General features: G+C 48.1%; 1 protein-coding gene across 1 annotated transcript in view; it reads right to left on the reverse strand.

The window, feature by feature from the left end:
- LOC144300995 (scavenger receptor cysteine-rich domain-containing protein DMBT1-like) overlaps positions 1-27,439 on the reverse strand; it is a 110,691-nt gene that overhangs the window by 71,909 nt on the left and 11,343 nt on the right. Inside the window, exons 5-20 of the mRNA XM_077877338.1 lie at positions 26,212-26,238; positions 23,759-24,070; positions 22,443-22,490; positions 20,640-20,678; positions 19,540-19,863; positions 17,710-17,751; positions 16,632-16,955; positions 15,666-15,695; positions 12,527-12,850; positions 11,579-11,608; positions 10,681-10,704; positions 9,131-9,160; positions 4,835-5,158; positions 3,887-3,916; positions 2,989-3,012; positions 1,439-1,468 (exon numbers count right to left, since the gene is read on the reverse strand). Of these exons, the coding sequence (XP_077733464.1) occupies positions 1,439-1,468; positions 2,989-3,012; positions 3,887-3,916; positions 4,835-5,158; positions 9,131-9,160; positions 10,681-10,704; positions 11,579-11,608; positions 12,527-12,850; positions 15,666-15,695; positions 16,632-16,955; positions 17,710-17,751; positions 19,540-19,863; positions 20,640-20,678; positions 22,443-22,490; positions 23,759-24,070; positions 26,212-26,238 (1,962 nt within the window). The remainder of the gene's footprint in view (positions 1-1,438; positions 1,469-2,988; positions 3,013-3,886; positions 3,917-4,834; positions 5,159-9,130; positions 9,161-10,680; positions 10,705-11,578; positions 11,609-12,526; positions 12,851-15,665; positions 15,696-16,631; positions 16,956-17,709; positions 17,752-19,539; positions 19,864-20,639; positions 20,679-22,442; positions 22,491-23,758; positions 24,071-26,211; positions 26,239-27,439) is intronic.

Raw genomic sequence — 27,439 nt, forward strand, 5'->3', positions numbered from 1 at the left:
CCTCCCTCCCACAGGACCAGGGGGTGAGGTCAGATGCCAAACTCAGGATTTCAGAATTTCCCTGAAACCAGTTGAGTACTGGGAGAATTTGCATACTTTTCAGGATCTGCAGGATGCTTGCCCTAGGGAGTTGTATCCCACCAATCTTCAGAGAAACACAAAGCAGGATGACAAAGGATTAGAAACTTCTGTATCACAGTGTTCCTGGAGGTATATCTGATCTAAATATCTTACATGTGAGAGCCATTGAGTTGAGCTCTCTGCTAGCTTTAAAGGAGCTGAACTGGGTTCTTGTCAAATGCAAACAAAAACGTCATGACTGACATCTCCCCAAACTGGTAGGAGGCTGGAAAAATAACTCTTGTGGCTAAAGGGAACCCCCACACACACTGGATGGGGAGGTGAGGTCAGACACTACACTCAACAATCTGGAGTTTCATCCAGTCGGGCTGACTATGGTGTGAATCTGGATACTTAGGCAGGCACTGAGGATGCTGACCATTGGTAGTTGTATACCACCGATATGCAGAGAAACACAAAGCAGGGTTAGAAAGGTTGGAAATAGAACCAAGCTTGGCTCAAGTGATGAGTCAGTGGGACAGGGACAGTGGCTTCTGGTGAGTTCTGTTAGCTGGAGGGGAAAGGGGGAATCATGAGAGATTTTGGCAGGCATCATGACACTTGCACACCTGCATCCTGCCCCCTTCCACCTGCAGGGGGAGGGGCTGTGCAAGCCTCCTGCTCTGATACCTTTTCTGGTGCAAAGACCTTGTGTACATCAGCCAGATCCCTCCACATCTCTCAGCCTGGCATGTCCCTTGTCCCTTAGAAACCTTTGCCACTTGTCTATCTTGACTCATAGATGACGCAGGAGATCCTCACAGGAATCTTGGAAGAAAGAGTCAGGAGCATTCAGGGTCAACATGGAGCCAGCTGTATATCCCGTATCTAGAGCACCTTCTTCTCATAGTGGTCTCAAATCCCTGGGGCTCTGTCCCTACCACTTTGGATATACACATTGGATTGTGATAAATCTGAGGGTGATGCAAATGCTGAACATTGGGAAGGATGCAGCCTGCTCTGACGGCTCTCTAAGAAGACATCAGTGCTCCCTATGGCTCCTTCTCCCACTCTGCTGTCTCCCCAGACAGCATTTCAATTGAAATTCTTGGCACCCATGGCTAGTTCTCTGAATTGGTAGGCAACAGTCTCTTGGGATGCTGGGAAAGGATTAGATGATAACTCATGGATGATGGGAAAATGGGGCCATTTGAATCCCGTGTCCACGTAAGAGCTGCCTGTTAGAGGCTCAGTGACTGGGAACCACAAAATGTGCCCACAAGGTCCTCAAGGAGCAATGATTCACCCGAAATGGAGAGAAAAGGGATGGATGGGAAAGGAGAAAAGAAACATTCCAAATACGGTGGCACAGACTTACCTGGCTGGATGGTTGATTCGGGTGGAGGAGCTATGAGAAAGAAACACAAGTCAGACACAAAGCACATGGGTGTTGCAACGGAATCAAAGATCAGAGAACATCATCCTATCTATCCGTCCTGAGATCAAGCCTCCATGTGGTCCTAAAAGACAGAGCCATGGCCTGCCATAGCCTCTCAGTCCTGTGGGAGCCTAATCCTATGTCCTACTGCCATTGTCTGCCTCAATGTGGCTGAGGACTTAGGATCCAGCAGGTTGAATATCACTGTCAGGCAGACAAGCAACCAGGCACGAGGGACTATCCAACCCTCTCAGTTCTTCCACCCATACTGCACTGTCAACTCAGACCCTGAGACTGGACCAGAGGCCAGTTCAAGAGCAGAGGCCAACATAGGCTGAGACAGCAATTGAGAGGTAGGGCTCTGTGTGGGGGCTGTGGAAGCCAGGGCTGCACTCAGCAGATAGTACTTGGGAGAGGGCCAAACTCAACAGGGCAGTGTTCTCTTCATGTCTCAAATCTTTTGCACTGATTTTGTGGCAGACAAACTATGCTTTCTATGAAACACACCAGTCAAAATGTCTTTCCATGAGGTTCCAGTAGGGCCTAGTGCCAACTCCTCTCCATTACCTAGGGTAATATGAAGGTGAGCATATGGATCCTGACCAGCCGATCAGACACAGGAACCAAGGTTCTAGCAGTTTTTGACAAACAGGCTACCTAGATTCTTTCCAGGAAATGCCAGTCAGTGATCAGGGCACAAGTAGAGTCCTTCTCTTATGACACAGGGGCTTGGGGTTGGCAACTGCCTCTCACATGCAGAAAGCAAAGCAAGGGTGAAGCCCGTCCACATAAGAAACAGGAGAGAGAAGAAAATCTGGCGGCAGATAGTCATGAAACATCCACACTTGAAGTTCCTGAAGGTACACCTGCTCGAAACATCTTAAATGTGAGGACTTTGATATAATAGTTCTGCGCTAGGATAAGAGAAGCCAAGCTGGTTTCCTCTATCACTTACTGATATATCTCCAAACTGGAGGTTGACTGATAATAAAGGACCTCCCTCCCACAGGACCAGGGGGTGAGGTCAGATGCCAAACTCAGGATTTCAGAATTTCCCTGAAACCAGTTGAGTACTGGGAGAATTTGCATACTTTTCAGGATGTGCAGGATGCTTGCCCTAGGGAGTTGTATCCCACCAATCTTCAGAGAAACACAAAGCAGGATGACAAAGGATTAGAAACTTCTGTATCACAGTGTTCCTGGAGGTATATCTGATCTAAATATCTTACATGTGAGAGCCATTGAGTTGAGCTCTCTGCTAGCTTTAGAGGAGCTGAACTGGGTTCTTGTCAAATGCAAACAAAAACGTCATGACGGACATCTCCCCAAACTGGTAGGAGGCTGGAAAAATAACTCTTGTGGCTAAAGGGAACCCCCACACACACTGGATGGGGAGGTGAGGTCAGACACCAATCTCAACATCTGAATTCATCCAGTCTGGTTGACTATGGAGTGATTTGGATGCTTAAGCCAGCACTGAGGATGCTTACCATAGGTAGTTGTATACCACCAATCTGCAGAGAAAATTAAAATAGGATTAGAATGGATGGAAATAGAACAAACGTGGCTCAAGTAATGAGTACATAGGACAGGGACAGTGGGGTTTGGGGAGTTCTGCTAGCTGAGAGTAAAAGGGGCATTGTGATCATTTTTCACAGGGTCATGACAGTTGCACATCTGCATCCTGCCACTTTCCTCCTGGGTGTGCTGTGCAAGTCGACTGCTCTGCTAACTTATCTGTGACAAAGCATTGCCTACATCAATCAGGTCCCTTCACATCTCTCGCTTGGCGAGTTTTTTTGTCCCTTAGAAAACCCTTGCCACTTGTCTATCTTCACTCATGGACAACTGAGGGGATTCTCATATGAAGCCTGGAAGAAAGAGTCAGGGTCATCGAGGGTCAACCTGGAGCCAACTAGGTAGCCCTGTACCCAGAACACATCCATCACTCCCATCCCCTGGGCTCTGTCCCACCACTATGGATATATACATTGGATGCTGATGAATCTGAGGATCTTGTAAGCCCTGAGCTGTGGAGAGGTTCCAGCCTGCTCTGATGGCCCTTCAAGAAGACATAAGTGGTCATCAGGTTCCATTCTCCCACTCAACTTGTCAGCCCAAGCTGCATACAGCTGAAATTCAAGGCACCCATGGCCTGGTCTCTGAACTTGTGGTCAGCTCTCTCCTGCAACTGTGGAAGGACTAGGTGAAAACTCATGAGCGCCATGTCTACTTAGGAGCAGCCTGATGGAGACTCAGTGACTGGGTGGGACACAAAATATGCCCATAAGTTCTCAAAAGAGCAGTAGCTTCCTCCCAAATGGGAAGAAGAGGGATGGATGGGATAGGCAAAAACGGACATTCCAAGTAGGGTCACCAAAGACTCACCTGGCTGGGGTGTGGATTGAGAGACAGCATCTGTGAAAAAGAAGGAAACAGGAGTCAGAAACAAAGCACACTTCTGTTCCAACTGGATCAGTGGTCAAGGAAATTCATCCCCTACCTACTGAGATCTAGCCTCCATGAGCTCCTGAATACACAGAGCCATGGCCTGCCATCATCTCTCAGTCCTGTGGGAGCCCCACCCTATGTCCCACTCCCCTTGCCTGCCATGGTGGGCCTGAATGCTGACATTCAGGAGGTGGAATGTCACTGCCAGGTCAGGACAGGCCACCAAAGCCATTTTGCTATTAGCAAGTGGGAACAGCAAGAGTGAATCTGGGCAGTTAGCCTATTGAGACCCCCATTCCACCAGTCAGGTGCCATGCTCCCAGTGTTTACAGGCTTTTTTAGGATTACTGTAGAAGGTCAACTTGGTCCCCATAGTCCTATGTATTTCTTTGTCATTCCATGTTCTAGTGAGCTGCCGTTTCCTGCACCTTCCCCACTTCCCAAGTGCTCTTCACTGCCCTCAGAACTGGCAATTGAAACTGCCATCCTGTTCTCTGAATTGGCTTTAAGGAGGACCCAGAATAACAAACCATGGAGTGAAGGTAGTTCAGTTTACAACCAAATTCCCAAAACCTGTGCCTTGAGGAGTAACGCCCTGGGAAATAGGATGTAGACTGAGCAGATGGTCTTACTGACAGAAAGGGCACATAGCTACTGCCCACTGCATGACGGATGGTCTTCTTCACCTCCTGTGCCATTGAGGCTCCAAAGCAATACAGGTCCACACGGGAGGGAGTTGCCCCTAATGTTCCATTACAGGGAACCAGTTGTCCCCAGGAAAGCTGGCAAGGCACAGCACATCCGGGAGAGAGTCATGGGGGCACCCGTATAATTATCAGATGGAAAGATCACTAAGAATGGGGACCTGGGATTTTCGAGGTTCACCTGAGCAGATGACACCTGCATCTTCTGAGTGTCCACAGTTGTGTGAGTTCCAGCCATTGTGGGGGCAGCTCCACAGGTAGGACTCGTGCCCAGAGCAGCGCACATTGTCCAGCACAATCGGGCCTGAGCCCTGACCAAAGCGGGCATAACCTGGGGCCGAGGTGGCCCAGCCACAGCCCAGCTGCCTGCAGACCACGTTGGCATCACTGGTGTCCCAGTCGTCATCACACACGGTGCCCCACGAGCCTCCGTACAGGACCTCTACGCGGCCCTGACACCGGTCACCTCCGTTCACCAGCCTCAGGGCCAAACCCGATTCGGTCCCTGGCAGAAGACAGGAAAACAGTCTTTCTCTGTGTCCTTGAAGGAAGAACTCCTGCACTCTCAGTACTGGACCATTCCCTTCAGGGGGTGCATGCTGTGGGTTCAATTAATGTTCCCCAGCAACAGGACTCTCCTAAACGCCTTCAACCTCATTCCAACTCAAGGGCCCGTTTGATGCTATCCTTGAATGTCAGTGGACTAACACATGTTCACTGATGGTTGTCCACAACGTCAGGATTTCAATCCTGAACCCCATATACAAGGGGAAAGTAGAAGCCCGCTTCCTCACATCGGACCACTGGACCACCCTGAACACTTGCTTCAGGCCCAGGGATCCAACACAGCAGCCACCAGCAGCCACGATGCTGTCCTACATCGTAGTGTTCGGAAGGTCTACCTTCACCCCACTGTCCTATATCAGGGACGCTCCTCCTGGACCCAAAGCTTGGGCTGAAGGATCTTTTTCCGATGATCATTTGCTCTTGTTCTCTCCAGCCCCAGGCTTGTACTGAATCTTAAACATTCCTTGATAATCGTGACAATGGGTAGTAGTAACTGTCACTGAATTGGAGCTGTGCATACTTAGAGCTGTGGTGGCCTCTGGGTGGCAGAAAAGAAACAAAACGTAGTAGCATTAGGCCTCCTTGCAGGAAGGTCACTTGCCACATTCAGTACTAGATGACACAGCATGATTCCTCAGTCTCCCTTGGACCCTGCCTTCACTACCCAAAGGGCTGGCCCCGCGCACTGACCATACCTGGTCCTCAGACCTTCAGGTGTCTAAAACGTGAGGGCTCTGCTCTTTGAAGAAGAAGGACACGTGCAGCAAGCTCATGAACATACCCTCACCATCACTAGCCTGCAGGAGATGCAAGTCCTAACCACAGTGAAAGAGCACCTCCCGCCCACTAGATGACTACAATAAAAGAGAATGAAGAAGTGTTGGCGAGGATGTGGAGAAAGCGGAACCCTCAGAAGCTCCAGGGGGAAACCGAATTTGGTCCATCTGCTACCCTAAACACTTCTGGGCATCCACAAAATGTAAACAGAAAATCATCATATCAACCGCATTCCCACTCCTAGATATAACCCAAATAATAGAAATAGGTAATTTATATATATATATATATATATAAATTAGATAGATAGATAGATAGATAGATAGATAGATAGATAGATAGATAGATACATATGTTGCTGGGAATACTATTGAAAATACCCAAAGATCAAACAGTAAACACGTCTGGCAACAGGTGAAGGGGATTCATATATGGGTGGAGATGCATGTTGCCAATGTCTGCACGCCCCTTCATGGTGGACCTTGAGAAAGTCTGTGGCCTGAAAGAAGCCTGTCACAAAAGACCACCTGATAGCTGCTTCCATTCACAGGAAATGTCCAGAACTGACGAATCCAGAGAGAAGAGAGAGGCAAGGCAGAGAGCAGATGGTCAAGGGAAAGTAGATTGGGATGTGACCGGTTCAGGGAATGAGATATCCATTAGATGTGGTGAGAAACTCTGGTACCGTGTTGTTGTTGAGGGCTGTAGCATTCCGTCAGTAGCCTAAAAGCCTCTCCACAGCACACAGTACAATGCTAACACTTACATAGGGAGAAGCACAGATGATGAGAGGGCAGAAAAGCAATAACTCTGACTTTTCTCCAGTCTTGGGTCACTGAGTCCCATGATCCTAGTCTCACTGGAGGATGTAACTAGCATGAGCTGAGACTCCTACCATCCCAAAGGAATACAAGCACCAGGTCTTGGGGCCATCCAGCCCTCTCACTTCCCACATAGATACTGCTCTAGCAACTCAGACCCTCATGCTGGGACAGAGGTCAGCTTGAGCAAGGGCCAATGTGGGCTGATATTCTCACAGAGGGGCAAGGCTCTGGGTGGGGACTCTAGGAGCCTGGGCAGCACACAGCAGGGAGACCTTGGGAGAGGGTCAGTCTCTGACAGGGGAGTGTCCTCTTCATGTCTCAAATCTCTTGCCCTGACACCATTCCTTTTATTAAACAAACCAGTTAAAACCTCTTTCCATGAGGTTCAAGGAGGGCCTAGAGCCATTTCCTCATCCTCTCCCCTGGGGAATATGAAGGTGGGCATATGGACCCAGATGACCAGCCCACAGAGCACAGGGACGTGGTTCTAGTGAAGCAGGTATTGCCAAACAGACTGTTGAAACTCATTCCAGGATATGTCAGCCAGAGACCAGGGACTAGTGAAGACCTTTCTCCTGGTGACACAGGGGCTTGGGATTGGCAACTGCCCCTCACATGGAGTAAGCAAAGCAAGGGTGAAGCCCGTCCACATAAGAAACAGGAGAGAGAAGAAAATCTGGCGGCAGATAGTCATGAAACATCCACACCTGAAGTTCCTGAAGGTACACCTGCTCGAAACATCTTAAATGTGAGGACTTTGATATAATAGTTCTGTGCTAGGATAAGAGAAGCCAAGCTGGTTTCCTCTATCACTTACTGATATATCTCCAAACTGGTGGTTGACTGATAATAATCACGTTTGGATAAAGGACCTCCCTCCCACAGGACCAGGGGGTGAGGTCAGATGCCAAACTCAGGATTTCAGAATTTCCCTGAAACCAGTTGAGTACTGGGAGAATTTGCATACTTTTCAGGATGTGCAGGATGCTTGCCCTAGGGAGTTGTATCCCACCAATCTTCAGAGAAACACAAAGCAGGATGACAAAGGATTAGAAACTTCTGTATCACAGTGTTCCTGGAGGTATATCTGATCTAAATATCTTACATGTGAGAGCCATTGAGTTGAGCTCTCTGCTAGCTTTAGAGGAGCTGAACTGGGTTCTTGTCAAATGCAAACAAAAACGTCATGACTGACATCTCCCCAAACTGGTAGGAGGCTGGAAAAATAACTCTTGTGGCTAAAGGGAACCCCCACACACACTGGATGGGGAGGTGAGGTCAGACACTACACTCAACAATCTGGAGTTTCATCCAGTCGGGCTGACTATGGTGTGAATCTGGATACTTAGGCAGGCACTGAGGATGCTGACCATTGGTAGTTGTATACCACCGATATGCAGAGAAACACAAAGCAGGGTTAGAAAGGTTGGAAATAGAACCAAGCTTGGCTCAAGTGATGAGTCAGTGGGACAGGGACAGTGGCTTCTGGTGAGTTCTGTTAGCTGGAGGGGAAAGGGGGAATCATGAGAGATTTTGGCAGGCATCATGACACTTGCACACCTGCATCCTGCCCCCTTCCACCTGCAGGGGGAGGGGCTGTGCAAGCCTCCTGCTCTGATACCTTTTCTGATGCAAAGACCTTGTGTACATCAGCCAGATCCCTCCACATCTCTCAGCCTGGCATGTCCCTTGTCCCTTAGAAACCTTTGCCACTTGTCTATCTTGACTCATAGATGACGCAGGAGATCCTCACAGGAATCTTGGAAGAAAGAGTCAGGAGCATTCAGGGTCAACATGGAGCCAGCTGTATATCCCGTATCTAGAGCACCTTCTTCTCATAGTGGTCTCAAATCCCTGGGGCTCTGTCCCTACCACTTTGGATATACACATTGGATTGTGATAAATCTGAGGGTGATGCAAATCCTGAACATTGGGAAGGGTCCAGCCTGCTCTGACGGCTCTCTAAGAAGACATCAGTGCTCCCTATGGCTCCTTTTCCCACTCTGCTGTCTCCCCAGACAGCATTTCAATGGAAATTCTTGGCACCCATGGCTAGTTCTCTGAATTGGTAGGCAACAGTCTCTTGGGATGCTGGGAAAGGATTAGATGATAACTCATGGATGATGGGAAAATGGGGCCATTTGAATCCCGTGTCCACGTAAGAGCTGCCTGTTAGAGGCTCAGTGACTGGGAACCACAAAATGTGCCCACAAGGTCCTCAAGGAGCAATGATTCACCCGAAATGGAGAGAAAAGGGATGGATGGGAAAGGAGAAAAGAAACATTCCAAATACGGTGGCACAGACTTACCTGGCTGGATGGTTGATTCGGGTGGAGGAGCTATGAGAAAGAAACACAAGTCAGACACAAAGCACATGGGTGTTGCAACGGAATCAAAGATCAGAGAACATCATCCTATCTATCCGTCCTGAGATCAAGCCTCCATGTGGTCCTGAGTAGACAGAGCCATGGCCTGCCATAGCCTCTCAGTCCTGTGGGAGCCTAATCCTATGTCCTACTGCCATTGTCTGCCTCAATGTGGCTGAGGACTTAGGATCCAGCAGGTTGAATATCACTGTCAGGCAGACAAGCAACCAGGCACGAGGGACTATCCAACCCTCTCAGTTCTTCCACCCATACTGCACTGTCAACTCAGACCCTGAGACTGGACCAGAGGCCAGTTCAAGAGCAGAGGCCAACATAGGCTGAGACAGCAATTGAGAGGTAGGGCTCTGTGTGGGGGCTGTGGAAGCCAGGGCTGCACTCAGCAGATAGTACTTGGGAGAGGGCCAAACTCAACAGGGCAGTGTTCTCTTCATGTCTCAAATCTTTTGCACTGATTTTGTGGCAGACAAACTATGCTTTCTATGAAACACACCAGTCAAAATGTCTTTCCATGAGGTTCCAGTAGGGCCTAGTGCCAACTCCTCTCCATTACCTAGGGTAATATGAAGGTGAGCATATGGATCCTGACCAGCCGATCAGACACAGGAACCAAGGTTCTAGCAGTTTTTGACAAACAGGCTACCTAGATTCTTTCCAGGAAATGCCAGTCAGTGATCAGGGCACAAGTAGAGTCCTTCTCTTATGACACAGGGGCTTGGGGTTGGCAACTGCCTCTCACATGCAGAAAGCAAAGCAAGGGTGAAGCCCGTCCACATAAGAAACAGGAGAGAGAAGAAAATCTGGTGGCAGATAGTCATGAAACATCCACACTTGAAGTTCAGAAGGTACACCTGCTCGAAACATCTTAAATGTGAGGACTTTGATATAATAGTTCTGTGCTAGGATAAGAGAAGCCAAGCTGGTTTCCTCTATCACTTACTGATATATCTCCAAACTGGAGGTTGACTGATAATAAAGGACCTCCCTCCCACAGGACCAGGGGGTGAGGTCAGATGCCAAACTCAGGATTTCAGAATTTCCCTGAAACCAGTTGAGTACTGGGAGAATTTGCATACTTTTCAGGATCTGCAGGATGCTTGCCCTAGGGAGATGTATCCCACCAATCTTCAGAGAAACACAAAGCAGGATTACAAAGGATTAGAAACTTCTGTATCACAGTGTTCCTGGAGGTATATCTGATCTAAATATCTTACATGTGAGAGCCATTGAGTTGAGCTCTCTGCTAGCTTTAGAGGAGCTGAACTGGGTTCTTGTCAATTGCAAGGAAAAACTTCATGGCTGACGTATCTCCAAACTGGTAGGAGGCTGGAAAAATAACTCTTGTGGCTAAAGGGAACCCCCACACACACTGGATGGGGAGGTGAGGTCAGACACCAATCTCAACATCTGAATTCATCCAGTCTGGTTGACTATGGAGTGATTTGGATGCTTAAGCCAGCACTGAGGATGCTTACCATAGGTAGTTGTATACCACCAATCTGCAGAGAAAATTAAAATAGGATTAGAATGGATGGAAATAGAACAAACGTGGCTCAAGTAATGAGTACATAGGACAGGGACAGTGGGGTTTGGGGAGTTCTGCTAGCTGAGAGTAAAAGGGGCATTGTGATCATTTTTCACAGGGTCATGACAGTTGCACATCTGCATCCTGCCACTTTCCTCCTGGGTGTGCTGTGCAAGTCGACTGCTCTGCTAACTTATCTGTGACAAAGCATTGCCTACATCAATCAGGTCCCTTCACATCTCTCGCTTGGCGAGTTTTTTTGTCCCTTAGAAAACCCTTGCCACTTGTCTATCTTCACTCATGGACAACTGAGGGGATTCTCATATGAAGCCTGGAAGAAAGAGTCAGGGTCATCGAGGGTCAACCTGGAGCCAACTAGGTAGCCCTGTACCCAGAACACATCCATCACTCCCATCCCCTGGGCTCTGTCCCACCACTATGGATATATACATTGGATGCTGATGAATCTGAGGATCTTGTAAGCCCTGAGCTGTGGAGAGGTTCCAGCCTGCTCTGATGGCCCTTCAAGAAGACATAAGTGGTCATCAGGTTCCATTCTCCCACTCAACTTGTCAGCCCAAGCTGCATACAGCTGAAATTCAAGGCACCCATGGCCTGGTCTCTGAACTTGTGGTCAGCTCTCTCCTGCAACTGTGGAAGGACTAGGTGAAAATTCATGAGCGCCATGTCTACTTAGGAGCAGCCTGATGGAGACTCAGTGACTGGGTGGGACACAAAATATGCCCATAAGTTCTCAAAAGAGCAGTAGCTTCCTCCCAAATGGGAAGAAGAGGGATGGATGGGATAGGCAAAAACGGACATTCCAAGTAGGGTCACCAAAGACTCACCTGGCTGGGGTGTGGATTGAGAGACAGCATCTGTGAAAAAGAAGGAAACAGGAGTCAGAAACAAAGCACACTTCTGTTCCAACTGGATCAGTGGTCAAGGAAATTCATCCCCTACCTACTGAGATCTAGCCTCCATGAGCTCCTGAATACACAGAGCCATGGCCTGCCATCATCTCTCAGTCCTGTGGGAGCCCCACCCTATGTCCCACTCCCCTTGCCTGCCATGGTGGGCCTGAATGCTGACATTCAGGAGGTGGAATGTCACTGCCAGGTCAGGACAGGCCACCAAAGCCATTTTGCTATTAGCAAGTGGGAACAGCAAGAGTGAATCTGGGCAGTTAGCCTATTGAGACCCCCATTCCACCAGTCAGGTGCCATGCTCCCAGTGTTTACAGGCTTTTTTAGGATTACTGTAGAAGGTCAACTTGGTCCCCATAGTCCTATGTATTTCTTTGACATTCCATGTTCTAGTGAGCTGCCGTTTCCTGCACCTTCCCCACTTCCCAAGTGCTCTTCACTGCCCTCAGAACTGGCAATTGAAACTGCCATCCTGTTCTCTGAATTGGCTTTAAGGAGGACCCAGAATAACAAACCATGGAGTGAAGGTAGTTCAGTTTACAACCAAATTCCCAAAACCTGTGCCTTGAGGAGTAACGCCCTGGGAAATAGGATGTAGACTGAGCAGATGGTCTTACTGACAGAAAGGGCACATAGCCACTGCCCACTGCATGACGGATGGTCTTCTTCACCTCCTGTGCCATTGAGGCTCCAAAGCAATACAGGTCCACACGGGAGGGAGTTGCCCCTAATGTTCCATTACAGGGAACCAGTTGTCCCCAGGAAAGCTGGCAAGGCACAGCACATCCGGGAGAGAGTCATGGGGGCACCCGTATAATTATCAGATGGAAAGATCACTAAGAATGGGGACCTGGGATTTTCGAGGTTCACCTGAGCAGATGACACCTGCATCTTCTGAGTGTCCACAGTTGTGTGAGTTCCAGCCATTGTGGGGGCAGCTCCACAGGTAGGACTCGTGCCCAGAGCAGCGCACATTGTCCAGCACAATCGGGCCTGAGCCCTGACCAAAGCGGGCATAACCTGGGGCCGAGGTGGCCCAGCCACAGCCCAGCTGCCTGCAGACCACGTTGGCATCACTGGTGTCCCAGTCGTCATCACACACGGTGCCCCACGAGCCTCCGTACAGGACCTCTACGCGGCCCTGACACCGGTCACCTCCGTTCACCAGCCTCAGGGCCAAACCCGATTCGGTCCCTGGCAGAAGACAGGAAAACAGTCTTTCTCTGTGTCCTTGAAGGAAGAACTCCTGCACTCTCAGTACTGGACCATTCCCTTCAGGGGGTGCATGCTGTGGGTTCAATTAATGTTCCCCAGCAACAGGACTCTCCTAAACGCCTTCAACCTCATTCCAACTCAAGGGCCCGTTTGATGCTATCCTTGAATGTCAGGGGACTAACACATGTTCACTGATGGTTGTCCACAACGTCAGGATTTCAATCCTGAACCCCATATACAAGGGGAAAGTAGAAGCCCGCTTCCTCACATCGGACCACTGGACCACCCTGAACACTTGCTTCAGGCCCAGGGATCCAACACAGCAGCCACCAGCAGCCACGATGCTGTCCTACATCGTAGTGTTCGGAAGGTCTACCTTCACCCCACTGTCCTATATCAGGGACGCTCCTCCTGGACCCAAAGCTTGGGCTGAAGGATCTTTTTCCGATGATCATTTGCTCTTGTTCTCTCCAGCCCCAGGCTTGTACTGAATCTTAAACATTCCTTGATAATCGTGACAATGGGTAGTAGTAACTGTCACTGAATTGGAGCTGTGCATACTTAGAGCTGTGGTGGCCTCTGGGTGGCAGAAAAGAAACAAAACGTAGTAGCATTAGGCCTCCTTGCAGGAAGGTCACTTGCCACATTCAGTACTAGATGACACAGCATGATTCCTCAGTCTCCCTTGGACCCTGCCTTCACTACCCAAAGGGCTGGCCCCGCGCACTGACCATACCTGGTCCTCAGACCTTCAGGTGTCTAAAACGTGAGGGCTCTGCTCTTTGAAGAAGAAGGACACGTGCAGCAAGCTCATGAACATACCCCCACCATCACTAGCCTGCAGGAGATGCAAGTCCTAACCACAGTGAAAGAGCACCTCCCGCCCACTAGATGACTACAATAAAAGAGAATGAAGAAGTGTTGGCGAGGATGTGGAGAAAGCAGAACCCTCAGAAGCTCCAGGGGGAAACCGAATTTGGTCCATCTGCTACCCTAAACACTTCTGGGCATCCACAAAATGTAAACAGAAAATCATCATATCAACCGCATTCCCACTCCTAGATATAACCCAAATAATAGAAATAGGTAATTTATATATATATATAAATTAGATAGATAGATAGATAGATAGATAGATACATATGTTGCTGGGAATACTATTGAAAATACCCAAAGATCAAACAGTAAACACGTCTGGCAACAGGTGAAGGGGATTCATATATGGGTGGAGATGCATGTTGCCAATGTCTACACGCCCCTTCATGGTGGACCTTGAGAAAGTCTGTGGCCTGAAAGAAGCCTGTCACAAAAGACCACCTGATAGCTGCTTCCATTCACAGGAAATGTCCAGAACTGACGAATCCAGAGAGAAGAGAGAGGCAAGGCAGAGAGCAGATGGTCAAGGGAAAGTAGATTGGGATGTGACCGGTTCAGGGAATGAGATATCCATTAGATGTGGTGAGAAACTCTGGTACCGTGTTGTTGTTGAGGGCTGTAGCATTCCGTCAGTAGCCTAAAAGCCTCTCCACAGCACACAGTACAATGCTAACACTTACATAGGGAGAAGCACAGATGATGAGAGGGCAGAGAAGCAATAACTCTGACTTTTCTCCAGTCTTGGGTCACTGAGTCCCATGATCCTAGTCTCACTGGAGGATGTAACTAGCATGAGCTGAGACTCCTACCATCCCAAAGGAATACAAGCACCAGGTCTTGGGGCCATCCAGCTCTCTCACTTCCCACATAGATACTGCTCTAGCAACTCAGACCCTCATGCTGGGACAGAGGTCAGCTTGAGCAAGGGCCAATGTGGGCTGATATTCTCACAGAGGGGCAAGGCTCTGGGTAGGGACTCTAGGAGCCTGGGCAGCACACAGCAGGGAGACCTTGGGAGAGGGTCAGGCTCTGACAGGGGAGTGTCCTCTTCATGTCTCAAATCTCTTGCCCTGACACCATTCCTTTTATTAAACAAACCAGTTAAAACCTCTTTCCATGAGGTTCAAGGAGGGCCTAGAGCCACTTCCTCACCTCTCCCCTGGGGAATATGAAGGTGGGCATATGGACCCAGATGACCAGCCCACAGAGCACAGGGACATGGTTCTAGTGAAGCAGGTATTGCCAAACAGACTGTTGAAACTCATTCCAGGATATGTCAGCCAGAGACCAGGGACTAGTGAAGACCTTTCTCCTGGTGACACAGGGGCTTGGGATTGGCAACTACCCCTCACATGGAGTAAGCAAAGCAAAGGTGAAGCCCATTCACATTAGAAACCGGAGGCAGGACAAAAGCTGGTGGCAGACAGTCCTAAAACTTCTACTTCCTGGTGTTCCCAAAGCTACACCTGCTCTAAATTTCCTACATGTGAGCACCCCTTAGCTCTCTGCTAGCATATCAGAAGCTGAGCTGGGTTGCTGTCACTTACACACAAAAACATGGTGAATGAGTATGCCCAAACCGGTAAGTGATGGAAAATAATAGCTCTTGGGGTTAAAGGCAACCTGCACACTGGACCAGGTGGAAATTCAGACACTGAACGCCAGATTCTGGAATTTCACCCAGGCTTTTTGACTACTGGGTGAATGTGGATACTTCAGCAGGATCTGCAGGATGCTTACCATGGGAAGGACTTGTTAAATTAAGAGCAGCCTGTTGGAGCCTCAGTGACTGTGTGTGGGGCACAAAATGTACCCACAAGTTCTTCAGAGAGCAGTAGTTTCCCCCCACATGGGAAGAAGAGGGATGGATAGGACAGGCAAAATAGGGACCTTCCAAGAAGAGTCCCTAAAGACTCACCTGGCTGGGGTGTGGACTGGGAGACAGCAGCTGTGAGAAAGGGACACAAGTCAGACACAAAGCACACTGCTGTCCCAACTGGATCAAAGATAAAAACATTCATCCTATACCTACTGGTATTATGCCTCTGTGAGCTCCTGAATACACAGAGCCATGGCCAGTCGTCATCTCTCAGTCCTGCCCCACCCTATGTCCCACTCCCCTTGCCTGCCTTGGTGGGCCTGAATGCTGACATTGCGGGAGGTGGAATATCACCGGGAGGCCAGGCACAGTCCACCCAAGTCATTGTACTATTTCAGCGTGGGAACAACAAGAATAAGTTTGAGAGTTAGCCTATTAAGATCTCAACTCCACCAGCCCAGGTGCAATGTTCCCAATTTTTACAAGCCTTTTCAGGGTTCCTGTAGGAGGTCAACTTGTTCCCCATAGTCCCATGTGTTTCTTTGGCATTCCGTGTACTGGGGAGCTGCCATTTACTGCACCTTTCCCACTTCTCAAAGTCTCTTTCCTGCCCTCCCAAATTCCCAATGTAGAGGCTTCCTGTTCTCTTAGATCACTTCATGGAGGACCCAGAATAACAAAATCATGACGGAGCCAAGGTGGCTCATTTTCCACCCACATCCCCCAAAGATGTGTACTGAGAAGAAAAGCCCTGGGGAGAGGGTTGTGGACTGAACAGACGATCCTACTGTGTGGAAGGGACTCCTTGTGTCTTCTCACTAAGTGGCAGATGGGCCATTCCATCCCCTGTGCCACTGAGGCTCCAAAGCATTATAGATCCACAAGGGAGGGGCTGTGTCCCTGTTGTGACCCTATATAGCCCTTCAGGAGCCAGCCTTCCTTAGGAAAGCTGGCAAGGCACAGCAGCATATCTGGAAGAGGATCAGGTGGGCACCCTGGCATGGGCAGTGTGTCTGTTCTCAGTAAAGATCACCATGAAAGGGGACTGGGATTTTTGAGGTTCACCTGAGCAGATGACACCTGCATCTTCTGAGTGTCCACAGTTGTGCACCTTCCAGCCATTGTGGCTGCAGCTCCACAGGGAGGACTCGTACCCAGAGCAGCGCACGTTGTCCAGCACAATCGGGCCTGAGCCTTGACCAAAGTAGGCACTTCCGGTGGCCGAGGTGGCCCAGCCACAGCCCAGCTGCCTGCAGACCACGTTGGCATCACTGGTGTCCCAGTCATCATCACACACGGTGCCCCACGAGCCTTGGTACAGCACCTCCACGCGGCCTTGACACCGGTCACCTCCACTCACCAGCCTCAGGGCCAAACCTGAATCAGTCTCTGAAGGAATAAGAGCAGAAACCCTCCTCCATGTGTATCTCTAAGGCAATAAGCTTAAAATGTTTTGTCGACCGAGGGGCTTCTTCCTGGTCTCAGTCTCCTGGGCAGGTAATGACCTTTGAACATGCCCAGAGGTTAATCTTCACCACAGGTAAAGGAGCAGAGACCTCTCAATCAACTCAGAGTTAAGGATGCTCTCATGTAAAGAAGCATCCCATGAGCTTTATGGAGGTGAGATGCTCGACGAGCCCAACATGCACTGGGCCCACCCAGTATGGAGCTCCAGAGCTACTGACACAGGCCAAGACCACCGCCCTATCGGGCAGCTTTTTGATTCTGTGGCATCCTGCCTTGGTTCTGCCAAAGCCCCCGACATCATGCACCTTGGCAAGCAGGGTGCAGAACTAGCACATCCCCCCCACCTCCCCGCTTCCCTTGGCTATCCACCATGGCCTGGGAGCCACAAGTAAGGTCCCAGCAGTACTTGAGGGGCTTCTACGGTGTACACAGAGCACCTAGGGGAGGATCTTTGCTGCACATCAGCCCAGGATCCCAATGGCAGGTGGCCAGCCCCTAAGATTACACCCACAGCCTTATCTTCAGAGATTTCTCCGACTATCCCCCAGCTCTACACACACACACACACACACAGGAACAAGGATAAGGAAGGGCACACCCTGAGACTCCTCCTGTCACGTACAAACCCAGACTTTCTCTCAAAGCTCATCCAGAGAGGGTGGACTGATATATTTACCTGCTTCTGCTGTTGAAGTTATGGTGGTGGGAATCCAGGTGGCTGGATATGGCAAAAAGGTAAAGACCAGAGTTAGACAACATGGAATGTGGTGTTTGTAAACTGGTTTTGGCAGGCATCCTCAGAGTGGTATATCTGCATCCTTCCACCTTCCACCTGGGGGTGCTCTGCTAGCTTTTTTTGAGACAAAGGCCTTGTGTACATCAGCCAGGTCCCTCCACATCTCAGCCTGGCGTGTTCTTTTGTCGCTTAGAAAACCCTTGCCACTTGTCTATCTTGACTCATGGACAACTGAGGGGATTCCCATATGAAGCCTGGAAGAAAGAGTCAGGGTCATCGCGGGTCAACCTGGAGCCAACTAGGTAGCCCTGTATCCAGAACACATCCATCACTTATTCCACCCCCATTTCCTGGGCTCTGTCCCTGTCACTTTGGAGATACATGTGACCTGATGATTCTGAGGCTATTGCAAGCTCTGAGCAAGGGACAGTATCCAGCCTGCTCAGATGACATTTCAGTAGGAGTTCATTGGTCATCAGCATCCATACTCCCACTCAACTTGTCAGCCCAAGCTGCATTCCAGCTGAGACTCATGGCACCCATGGCCAGGTCTCTGAGCCTGCCGGCAGCTATCTCTTAGAACACTGAAAGGATTAGATGAAAACTCATGAACTGATGGAAAGATGGGACCCCTTGAGTCCTATGTCTAACTAAGAACAGTCTGTTGGAGACTCAATGACAGGGGGAAACAACAGGTTCCCACCGGTTTTATACAAAGAGCAATAGTTCACCCAGACTCATGGGAACAGGGATGGGTGGGACCAAAGATAGGGATATTCTGAGTAGGGTAGCAGAGGACTTACCTGACCCAACTGTGGACTGGGACTGAGTAGATGTGAGAAAGAAATATGAGTCAGACACAAAACACACAGGTGTCTTAATGGGATCAAAGGTCAAAGAAAATCTTTCTATACCTACTAAGATCATGCTTCCACGTGCGCTAAGGGTAGACAGAGCCAGGGCCCACCATGATTCTCTCTGTTCTCTGGGGGTTCCACTGCTAATGACTGCCTTGCTGGGCCTGAAGGTGACATTCCAGGAGGTCAAATGTCACCTCCTGGCCTGGAACAGGCCACCAAATCCATTGTGTTCACTCCATTTAGGAATAGCAAGAGTGAATCTGAATGGTTAATTTAGAAATACCCTAATTCCTCCAGCTCAGGCGAAATGCTCCTAGTCTTTACAAGGGTTTTCAGGGTTCTATAGGGGGTCAACTTGAGCCCCATATTCCTGTGTTTCTTTAGTATTCCATGTACTAGTGAACTGCCATTCACTGTACCTTCCCCACTTCCCCAGTGCTCATCACTGCCCTCTCCAATTCACAATTTGGACTGCAATCTTGTTTTCTGAGTCAGCTTCATGGAAGATACTGAATAATACAACCATAAAGGAGTGAAGGTAATTGTTTCATTTTCCAGCCACATTCCCAAAAAGTTTGCCTTGAGAAGTAAGGCCTTGGGAAATGGGATGTGGACTGAGCAAATGCCGAGAAGAATGAGGCCCATTTTTTTCTGCCCCATGAATAGTGGATGGTCCTTTTCACCCTCTATGCCATCATTGCTGCAACATTATTGACCTTTCTCTATTAGCCAAATAGGGGAGGATAGCAGACCCTACATGTTACTTTTCATTTTACTTCAGTAGCCTGCTGCCTCCAGGAAACCTTGGTATCTCAGAGAGGGTTGGATGTGGGCTTGTTGTGGGTAGTATGTTTCTTCCCATCAAAGACAATCTCAGGGAGAGAAAGAGATAAAAATGTTTCATTCCCACCTGAGCAGATGACACCAGCATCTTCACCATGGCCACAGTTGTGCAAGTTCCAGCCATTGTGGGAGCAGTTCCACAGGTAGAACTCATTCCCAGAACAGCGCACATTGTCTAGCACAATTGGCCCTGAACCTTGACCAAACCGGGCATTCCCGGGGGCTGACACAGCCAAGCCACAGCCCAGCTGCCTGCAGACCACGTTGGCATCATTGATGTCCCAGTCGTCATCACACACGGTGCCCCAGGAGCCTTGATATAGCATTTCCACACGCCCCTGACATTGGTTACTTCCGCCCACCAGCCTCAGGGCTAAACTCAATTCAGTCCCTAAATGAAGACATAACATTTTTCTTATATGTTGCCACCAATGACTAAGTCTTAAGACTCTATCATATTCAGAGCACTTCATAACGGGCAAAGATCTCTGAGAGATTTTTGACTGGGATGGACTCTTAACATGTCATGAGTTAGAATTCTTTGTGGTTAAAAGGACAGTGACTTTTCTCCCCAACCCTAGCCACTAGAACTTCAGGGGAAAGTAAATGTGCCTTAGTTTGCAGCCTGGAGGACTTAAGACTATCCACATATTCTTTGTCTGGGCAAACCAGAGACACAGCTCAACTTCTTGGGGTAGCATATCCATGACTGTCCCATGCTGAAGAGAAGTCTGATGACATCAGGATGTCCTGTGAGGAGTTCTGACATATGTCTCGGGTTGGCTGAGGTTGACATTTTGCACATGCTTCTCCTGGCCCCATTGACAAGTCTTTGGGGCTAAAATGGCTGAAGCCAGTGCAGATTTATGAGATGGGACAGCTGGTGCTGTAGGCTAGAGACTGACGCTACTGGTCTCTGACTCAAAGCACCCAGGATCCTGGAGATTCCACATTTCAAATGACTCCTCCACCCACTACAGATGGACAATGAAGGAGTCTCCAACTCAAGCTGGGCCCTGGTTCACAAGGGATCTTCCTTTGTGCTATCTGCATACAACACTCTCTCTCACCTCATCCCCTAGAAATCTTTCTGAACAAGAGTGAAACCCAAGTATATAGTTGGCATCATTATCTACAGAAAGAGAACCAAATAAAATTATTCATTACCTATTGCACCAGTAGCCACAGTGTACTCTGTAGTGCTTTCTTCATAGACAGATTGTAGAAGGGGGGACAGAAAATGTAAAGTTAGTTTCTCTCTGAGGAGAATCAAAGACTGAAAGTAAAGTAGAATCTGCTAAGGAGATGTCATTTCTGACCTGGATTTTATCTTGCTTTGTGACTTTGGAAAAGGGTACAAACCTGTCAAGCCTCAAATTCTTTCATTCTAAAAAGCTATTTGGTGGTGGTGGTGGGGTATCTCTTTATCAACCTACTGACCTTGATTCTAACCATCCCACATGTGACCTATGCAGGGCTTCAGGAGATAGATGCTAAAATTAATTTTCTAATCTTTATGCTTCCAGTTGATTTCTCTTGTCTAACTGTGTTGGCTAGTATCTCTAGCACAATGTTAAATGACAGGGGTCCTGAAGACCATTCTTGCCTTTTTACTTTAGTGAAAATGCTTCTGATGTTTACCCGTTAAGTAAGATTGTGGCTTTAAACCTATGATTTTCAAATTGCTTCAAGGACTTATGGTGTTTGTTCCAGGCCCCAGAAAGAAACTACGGGGTGCAAGGGCTTAAAGAGGAGATGACCTGAGAGCACCTCTTAGCCCACTGCCAACAGAGCATTCATTTTATTTCTGAATTCCCTACTGGGCTTCTACATGAGGTCTTTTCAGATCTAGAGGAAGTATGATTCCCTCCTCCACCCCACAGTTGAGGTTCTGACAAGAGTAGCTCTAGGTAAGTCCCATCTGCAGTCCTGGGTCATAATCACATAGCCAAGCCCCTGAGCCCCTCATTGCACCCCCTGGATGGACTAGTTGTATTGAGAACTAGTCAGGCTCAGCTGTTACTCCTAATACATAGCAGGCCTCTCAGGGGAAACCACTATAGAGAGGAGCAGGTTCTTCTCTTATAGCTGCTGCAAATAAGAATCTTGGGAAGAGATGTGGGTAAATTATAATAAAGCCAGTCTCATCCTCAGCTTTAGTGATACCTGTGTCCTTAATCATAGGGAAGAGAAAAAGTCAGACCTCACCCCGTGGGCTTTAGGCACAGGAAAGCCCACGTCTGAGGAATGGAAATGCCTGATATGTGTACCATTAAGATTCCCAACTGATTCATGCTGACTTCTAGTCAGGAGTCTTTGTGTGGAGGCTACCCTTCTCCTGTTCTAGGGCCAAGTTTTTCCATGGGATATAGGCCATGACTTTCCTTCCCAAAGCCCAGGCTGCCAGAAACCCAAGCTGTATTGACTACCTCCCAGCTCTCTCATTGGAGGTGCCCCTCCCAACTCTCTCACTGGGGGCGATGGTGTGTGCATGAGACCTCTGATGCCCAGAAGCTCAAGGACCATGGCTCCTCTATATTGAGAATGAACCAAAGTGGCCTCAAATGGGCTCAAGAAAGAGCACAGGAAGGTGAGGATACTGCTCCAGCAGGTTTGCATCTGCCTTTCCAGGCCCTGCAGCCAGAGACCCAATACCGCAGCCTGGCCAGCCATCAGCATGCAGTATCATAAGGGTAAGCACTGAGCATGAGCAACAGGACCCCCCCTGGAGACTGAACACTGAGCTCCTCCTTGGAATTCCTTGGAAGTTCCTGTAGGTTGATCTCTCCCCAATCTCAGGGACATGGTCCATGGAAGGGTAACCCATTTAGGCCTGAGGCCTTGTTCATAGGTTCTCACTTGGGAACTGACCACTCCTATCTCTTACATCTTTTACACCTCTTCTGGATCAGAGATGATCACATGGGTGCAGGTAATGAGCCCATAGGGATCCCATATAACAAATATTACCTTCTGCCTCAGTTGTTGCCAGGGGTGCCTCTGTGGTAGAAAAAGAAACTGGAGTGGAGGAAAGAAGAGGTCATTCAATGTTGGCCCTCATTTGAGAAGAGCTGGCCTTCTTCTTCAGCTCTGGAATAAGGGCTAGGTGCAGATACCCAGAAACTCTACCCACTGCTAAAATAAGTGGGTAGAGTCATTGTGTTTCTTATTTATGAGACAGAGATCATCTCTCTGTCATTTTGCCAGTCCTTATTCAAAGCTGGAATGCCATCAGAGATGTTCTTTGCTCTTGCCATCATCTGCCAACCCCCCCGCTCCCACTGTCTCCATCCAAAAAAAAATTACCTCATTAATTAACGGGCCCACCTGATTAACAAGATCACATTTCCAATACCAACTATCTATTTCTATAGCTCATCAACACCCTCAAATGACAAATATCTACCATCATCAAGATGTTTCTGAGAAGGTGGCCCCAACTAAGAAAGTAGTAGTTTTCAAAGATGTATCCCCAAATGCTAAAATAAACCCATTCTAAAGTGACTGCATGGAGGACCATACTCTCTGGGGGAGGCCATCCTCATGTGATAGTTGGATTATCAGGGTCACATCCCATATATGGTGACATGTGAACACTCACTGGTCCACATAGCAAGTGCCAGAGATCACTCTAAAGATAGACAATTTATCTAGGAAGCCTCCTTCAGGGTACAATGATTGTTATCCACAGAGTTTCTTTGTGGATTAAAGACCTCTTGGTGGTTGAACACCTACCAACACTCTGTGAACAAAGGAGAAACCCAGTATTGGGTTTTGCTAGGTTGAGTCAGGGAGAATTTCTCTCTTCCACTGCAGGTATAAATGCCTTTATCTGGTCATTTAATCTCCAATAAAGAAAACATACTGGTTACTCCTCTGTTGATTTTGGTATACATTTAAGCTTTAAGGACCAGAAGTTTTGGATCCTTCTGTCCCATCTGTAAAAGGAGGGGAAAATGCCATATAGGAAGGTGTTTTGTCATCCCCAGGGCAGAGACCCTCGGATACCAGATACCACTGGGTGATTGCATTGGCAAACTCTGGAGGAGCCTGAGATTGAAACCCGCCTCCACCACTTCCAAGATTTAGGACTCCAGGCAAGTTACCTGCCCTCTTTGAGCCTCCATTTATCTATGAAAAGTGACCACTCTCTCTAACATCAAATAAGACATGACGTAGAGCAAAGCAGGTAAACTGCAAAGCACTGGGTGCACATGCTGTGATGTAGAGGTCAGCAAGGAGCCACTCTCGTCTGAGTGGCACAGGCGGGGTGAGGTCAGCTCTACCTGAGCACACGACTCCAGCATCTTCCCCGTGTCCACATTCATGGTTGTACCAGCCACCATGGGAGCAGCTCGACAGGTAGGGCTCCCTTCCTGAGCAGTATACGAAGCCCAAGAGAATGTTCCCCGAGCCCTGACCAAAGTGGGCCCCGCCTGGCGCCGACACCGCAAGACCACAACCGAGCTGCCGACAGACAACATCTGCATCCTGGATGTCCCAGTCGTCGTCACACACGGTGCCCCAGTAGCCTTGGTACAGGACCTCCACGCGGCCCTGACACCGGTCACTTCCATTCACCAACCTCAGGGGCAAACCTGCATTGACACAGTGGAAAGCTCCTGTCCACTCTCTCTGCCCCCTGGCTTTCACTCACCAGCACCCCTTGTCCTCCTCCTTGCTTGAACCACTGCCCCCACCTGTTTTTCTGCTCTCCCACACCTTACACGTCACTGTTCTGCCAAGCACTGTCTTAACCTTCTTATCATGCTATCTTCTCTCTGGAAGAGCTCCTGTACTCAGAGATTCCAGGAGGAGGACCCCCAAATCTACCTCTCTGGTGCTGATCAGCCCTTACAACCCCAGCCAAGCTCTAAACCAACATTTCCAGTGGCCTCCAGGACATCTCACCCCACTGTCCCAAACCCAACCCAGTCTCTTTCTTCCACTTGAATCAATGGTCTCACCATGCTCCACAAGAACTGTGTTGGAAATCTGGTTGTTATATTTGATTCCTCCCCTTCTGTACCTCGTATATCCAACTTCTCAACAAGGTTGTCTTCCTTTTATTCTCACTGCCATTTTGCTAGGGTAAATCTTCCTTCTCTTGAATCTGACCTACTCCACTGGCCCGCCTGTGGATTTTCCTGCCCCTGCCCCTCCCTCTCTAATCCATCCACATTGATGGATTCAACAAGCATTGATGGAGTGCTTCCTCTGTACCCAGCCTTGTTATGACAGGATTCTGTCTCCCCCAGAATGTCCCAAGTTTTATCTTATAAAATGAGGATATGTTCAACTCACTTTCCTGCTCAGAATGCCTCAATGTACTCTCCACAGCCATCAGGGTCAAATCTCAGATGGCATTCACCCAGGAGTGGGCCTCACCTCACCTTTTGGGCCTCTTGTGAGAGCTGACGCATGGTGGCCTGAGTGCCACCGTGAAGGGCACCATGTTCCTGCCTGACGTGATTCTCCTAAACCACTCTCACTGATGATGTAAGGAAAATAGGGAGCAGGTCCCAAGAGATCTAGGCCAAAATCATGACAGCAGGAGCTGGATCCTGGGTATGGCTTTTCAGTGATAGTTTGAGGTTATGAGAAATTTGTGGTCAAGGAGTGACCAGAGTTTGGAATGGGATGTAAGATAGATAAGGGGGCATGTGGTTTCTGTGGTTGTTGTAAGGGAAGGGCTCAGAGAAAGAGCAAGGAAAGGCCAATTGGGCTATTTCTAGGGTGTTCCCAAGTGCATTGCAGTACTTCTCAGTCCTTCCTGCACCCCTTTGGTTATTGCTAGGTTGAGTCAGGGAGAAGAGCTCCTCAGTCTCCCTGCCTTAGCCTGTCCTTTGCTGGGTGTCAGTCACCAGAAATCTCTGCTAAAGCATCTCCCAGGCCATTCCTGGACTCTCAGGGCATGCTCTGAAAGGGCAGCAATTGGCCTCAACAGAGCCAAGAACACCATGGCAGGGTCTGCTATCCTAAATGAGCACATTGAGGACTCTGATGTGTCAAATTCAGTGCAAATTCTGCACATTCACTCAGAGGTTGAGGAGCAATGGATAGATTTAGTAAGAATAGTGGACAGAGGCAAAGGTGCCTATCTGGGCTCAAATTTCTGCCCAGACACATAGTCACCATGTGACCTTAGACATCTAACTATTGACAAGTGACTGAACTATGCCACAGTTTCCCCATCTGCAACTTGGGGGTAATACTACTCACCTCAAAGCATTGGAAAGATTTCATGATAATAGCGCTTATTATGTGCATTAGTTGAGCACTTAATATACACCAAGCAGTATTTTAAATGACTTTTTTATACATTAACTCATTTGTTATATGAAAATAATTTTGTGCAGGGTACATAGCAAGTACTTGTGGGATGTTAGCTATCTTCAAGATAACTATCACTAGTGGTAAGAAGAGGCCTTGGCTTTTTTTCACTTGTCTCTCCTGACACCAAACTGAAGCTAATCTCATGCAATAAATGACTGAGAGGCAGAGAGAAGAAGGAAGGAGAATGACAGATGAGGCTAAGTAAGTAGTGCATCTGGGACATGCCTAGGGTCTCAGTATATCCCCTTACCCCTTCCCTCCCATCCCTGCATTCCAAAGGGCAGGCACTTGCTCTATAACCAAAACTATACTCAGCCTCAACAAGCCAACAGCGACAGCAGAACTGGCTGGCCCAGCCAGTGAGAAAAGCTCTGGGAAGACAAGTAAAAAGAAAAGGTCTTACCATAGTCTGTAGTCGAGGTGTCGAGACCTAGAAAACAAATTCATCTTGAAACAGGTTCCACGGTTTATAAATATCTAAAGAGAAATTGGCTTGAGCATCACCTTATGATCATGCCAGAGGGCGCTGTGGTCCACCCTTGGTTCTATGTACCTCCAGCGTTCTTGCCAAGTGTTTGGGATTTTGCAATCATACATTACAAGTGGGTTGGATGTGGGGTGTTTAATGATTTTTAGATAATAAAGTGCATGTCTCTTTACCCTGCCCCCTAAATGCTACAGTTTATAGTTACAGGATGTAATCTGTGCTCAGAAAGAAAAACTAAGCAAGAAAAAGCAGTTTAGACTGGTTGTCAAGGATTCTGGGTGCCAGTTGAATCCTCCCTCCAGTCTGAAACTTGAGTTAGCCTTTGGAATAGCCACTCAGAGGTCCCCTAAATAAGTACATATTTTGTTATCAGATATCCTCTTCCTTCTGATCCATACTTTAAGAAATTTTTACTCTATCTTGAACAAAACCAATATCTAGAGAACCCTGGATCTTTGTCATTAGTGAAGCCACTATGAAGCTCTCCATGCACCTCCACTTCAGGTTAACCCTCAGGACACCTTCATGATCCATCAGATTCCATTTTAGCTCTTGAGTTTCTTTTTTCATCAGGCCTCGCTCTATTTGTAAGGATTGATATTTCTAGACTTTACATGTTTCTGGAGGTCTTCCAAAGAAAGAAAAGAATATTTCCTCGTGAAAAGAAAATAGAATAAAAGCATTCTACTTTATAGTCACCATATGGATTTATTGGATCCTTTTATAAACCCAAGATACATTACGGGCTCTTGATGATCTCATTTTTCCTATAGCTTGAAACATTTTGCTATATCATCCTTCAAGGAATTGGTTCATCATTGCTCATTAATTATTAACTACCATAAAAAAGAGTTACATAATAAGATAATGAGAGAATGGTGTTATTATCTAGAAGAAATATGAACTGGTAAGATAGGTCATCATCATTCTTCAGTGCCCCAAATATAACATTACCTTTCAAGAAGGTATTTTTTTAAAAAGACTGGAAGCACAGTCTTTGTAAGATGCTTTTAGCTCTCACTGAATACAGTTAAAAATTCAGAATTTTTCATTTGTCATTGTTACCAATGGCAAAGAGAAGAAAATTGACATTGAAGGTGTTTCACAATAACTAGATGAATCAGAATAGGAATGTAAACAGAGA

The sequence above is a fragment of the Canis aureus genome, chromosome 29, assembly GCF_053574225.1.
Source record: "Canis aureus isolate CA01 chromosome 29, VMU_Caureus_v.1.0, whole genome shotgun sequence".
Lineage (NCBI taxonomy): Eukaryota > Metazoa > Chordata > Mammalia > Carnivora > Canidae > Canis > Canis aureus.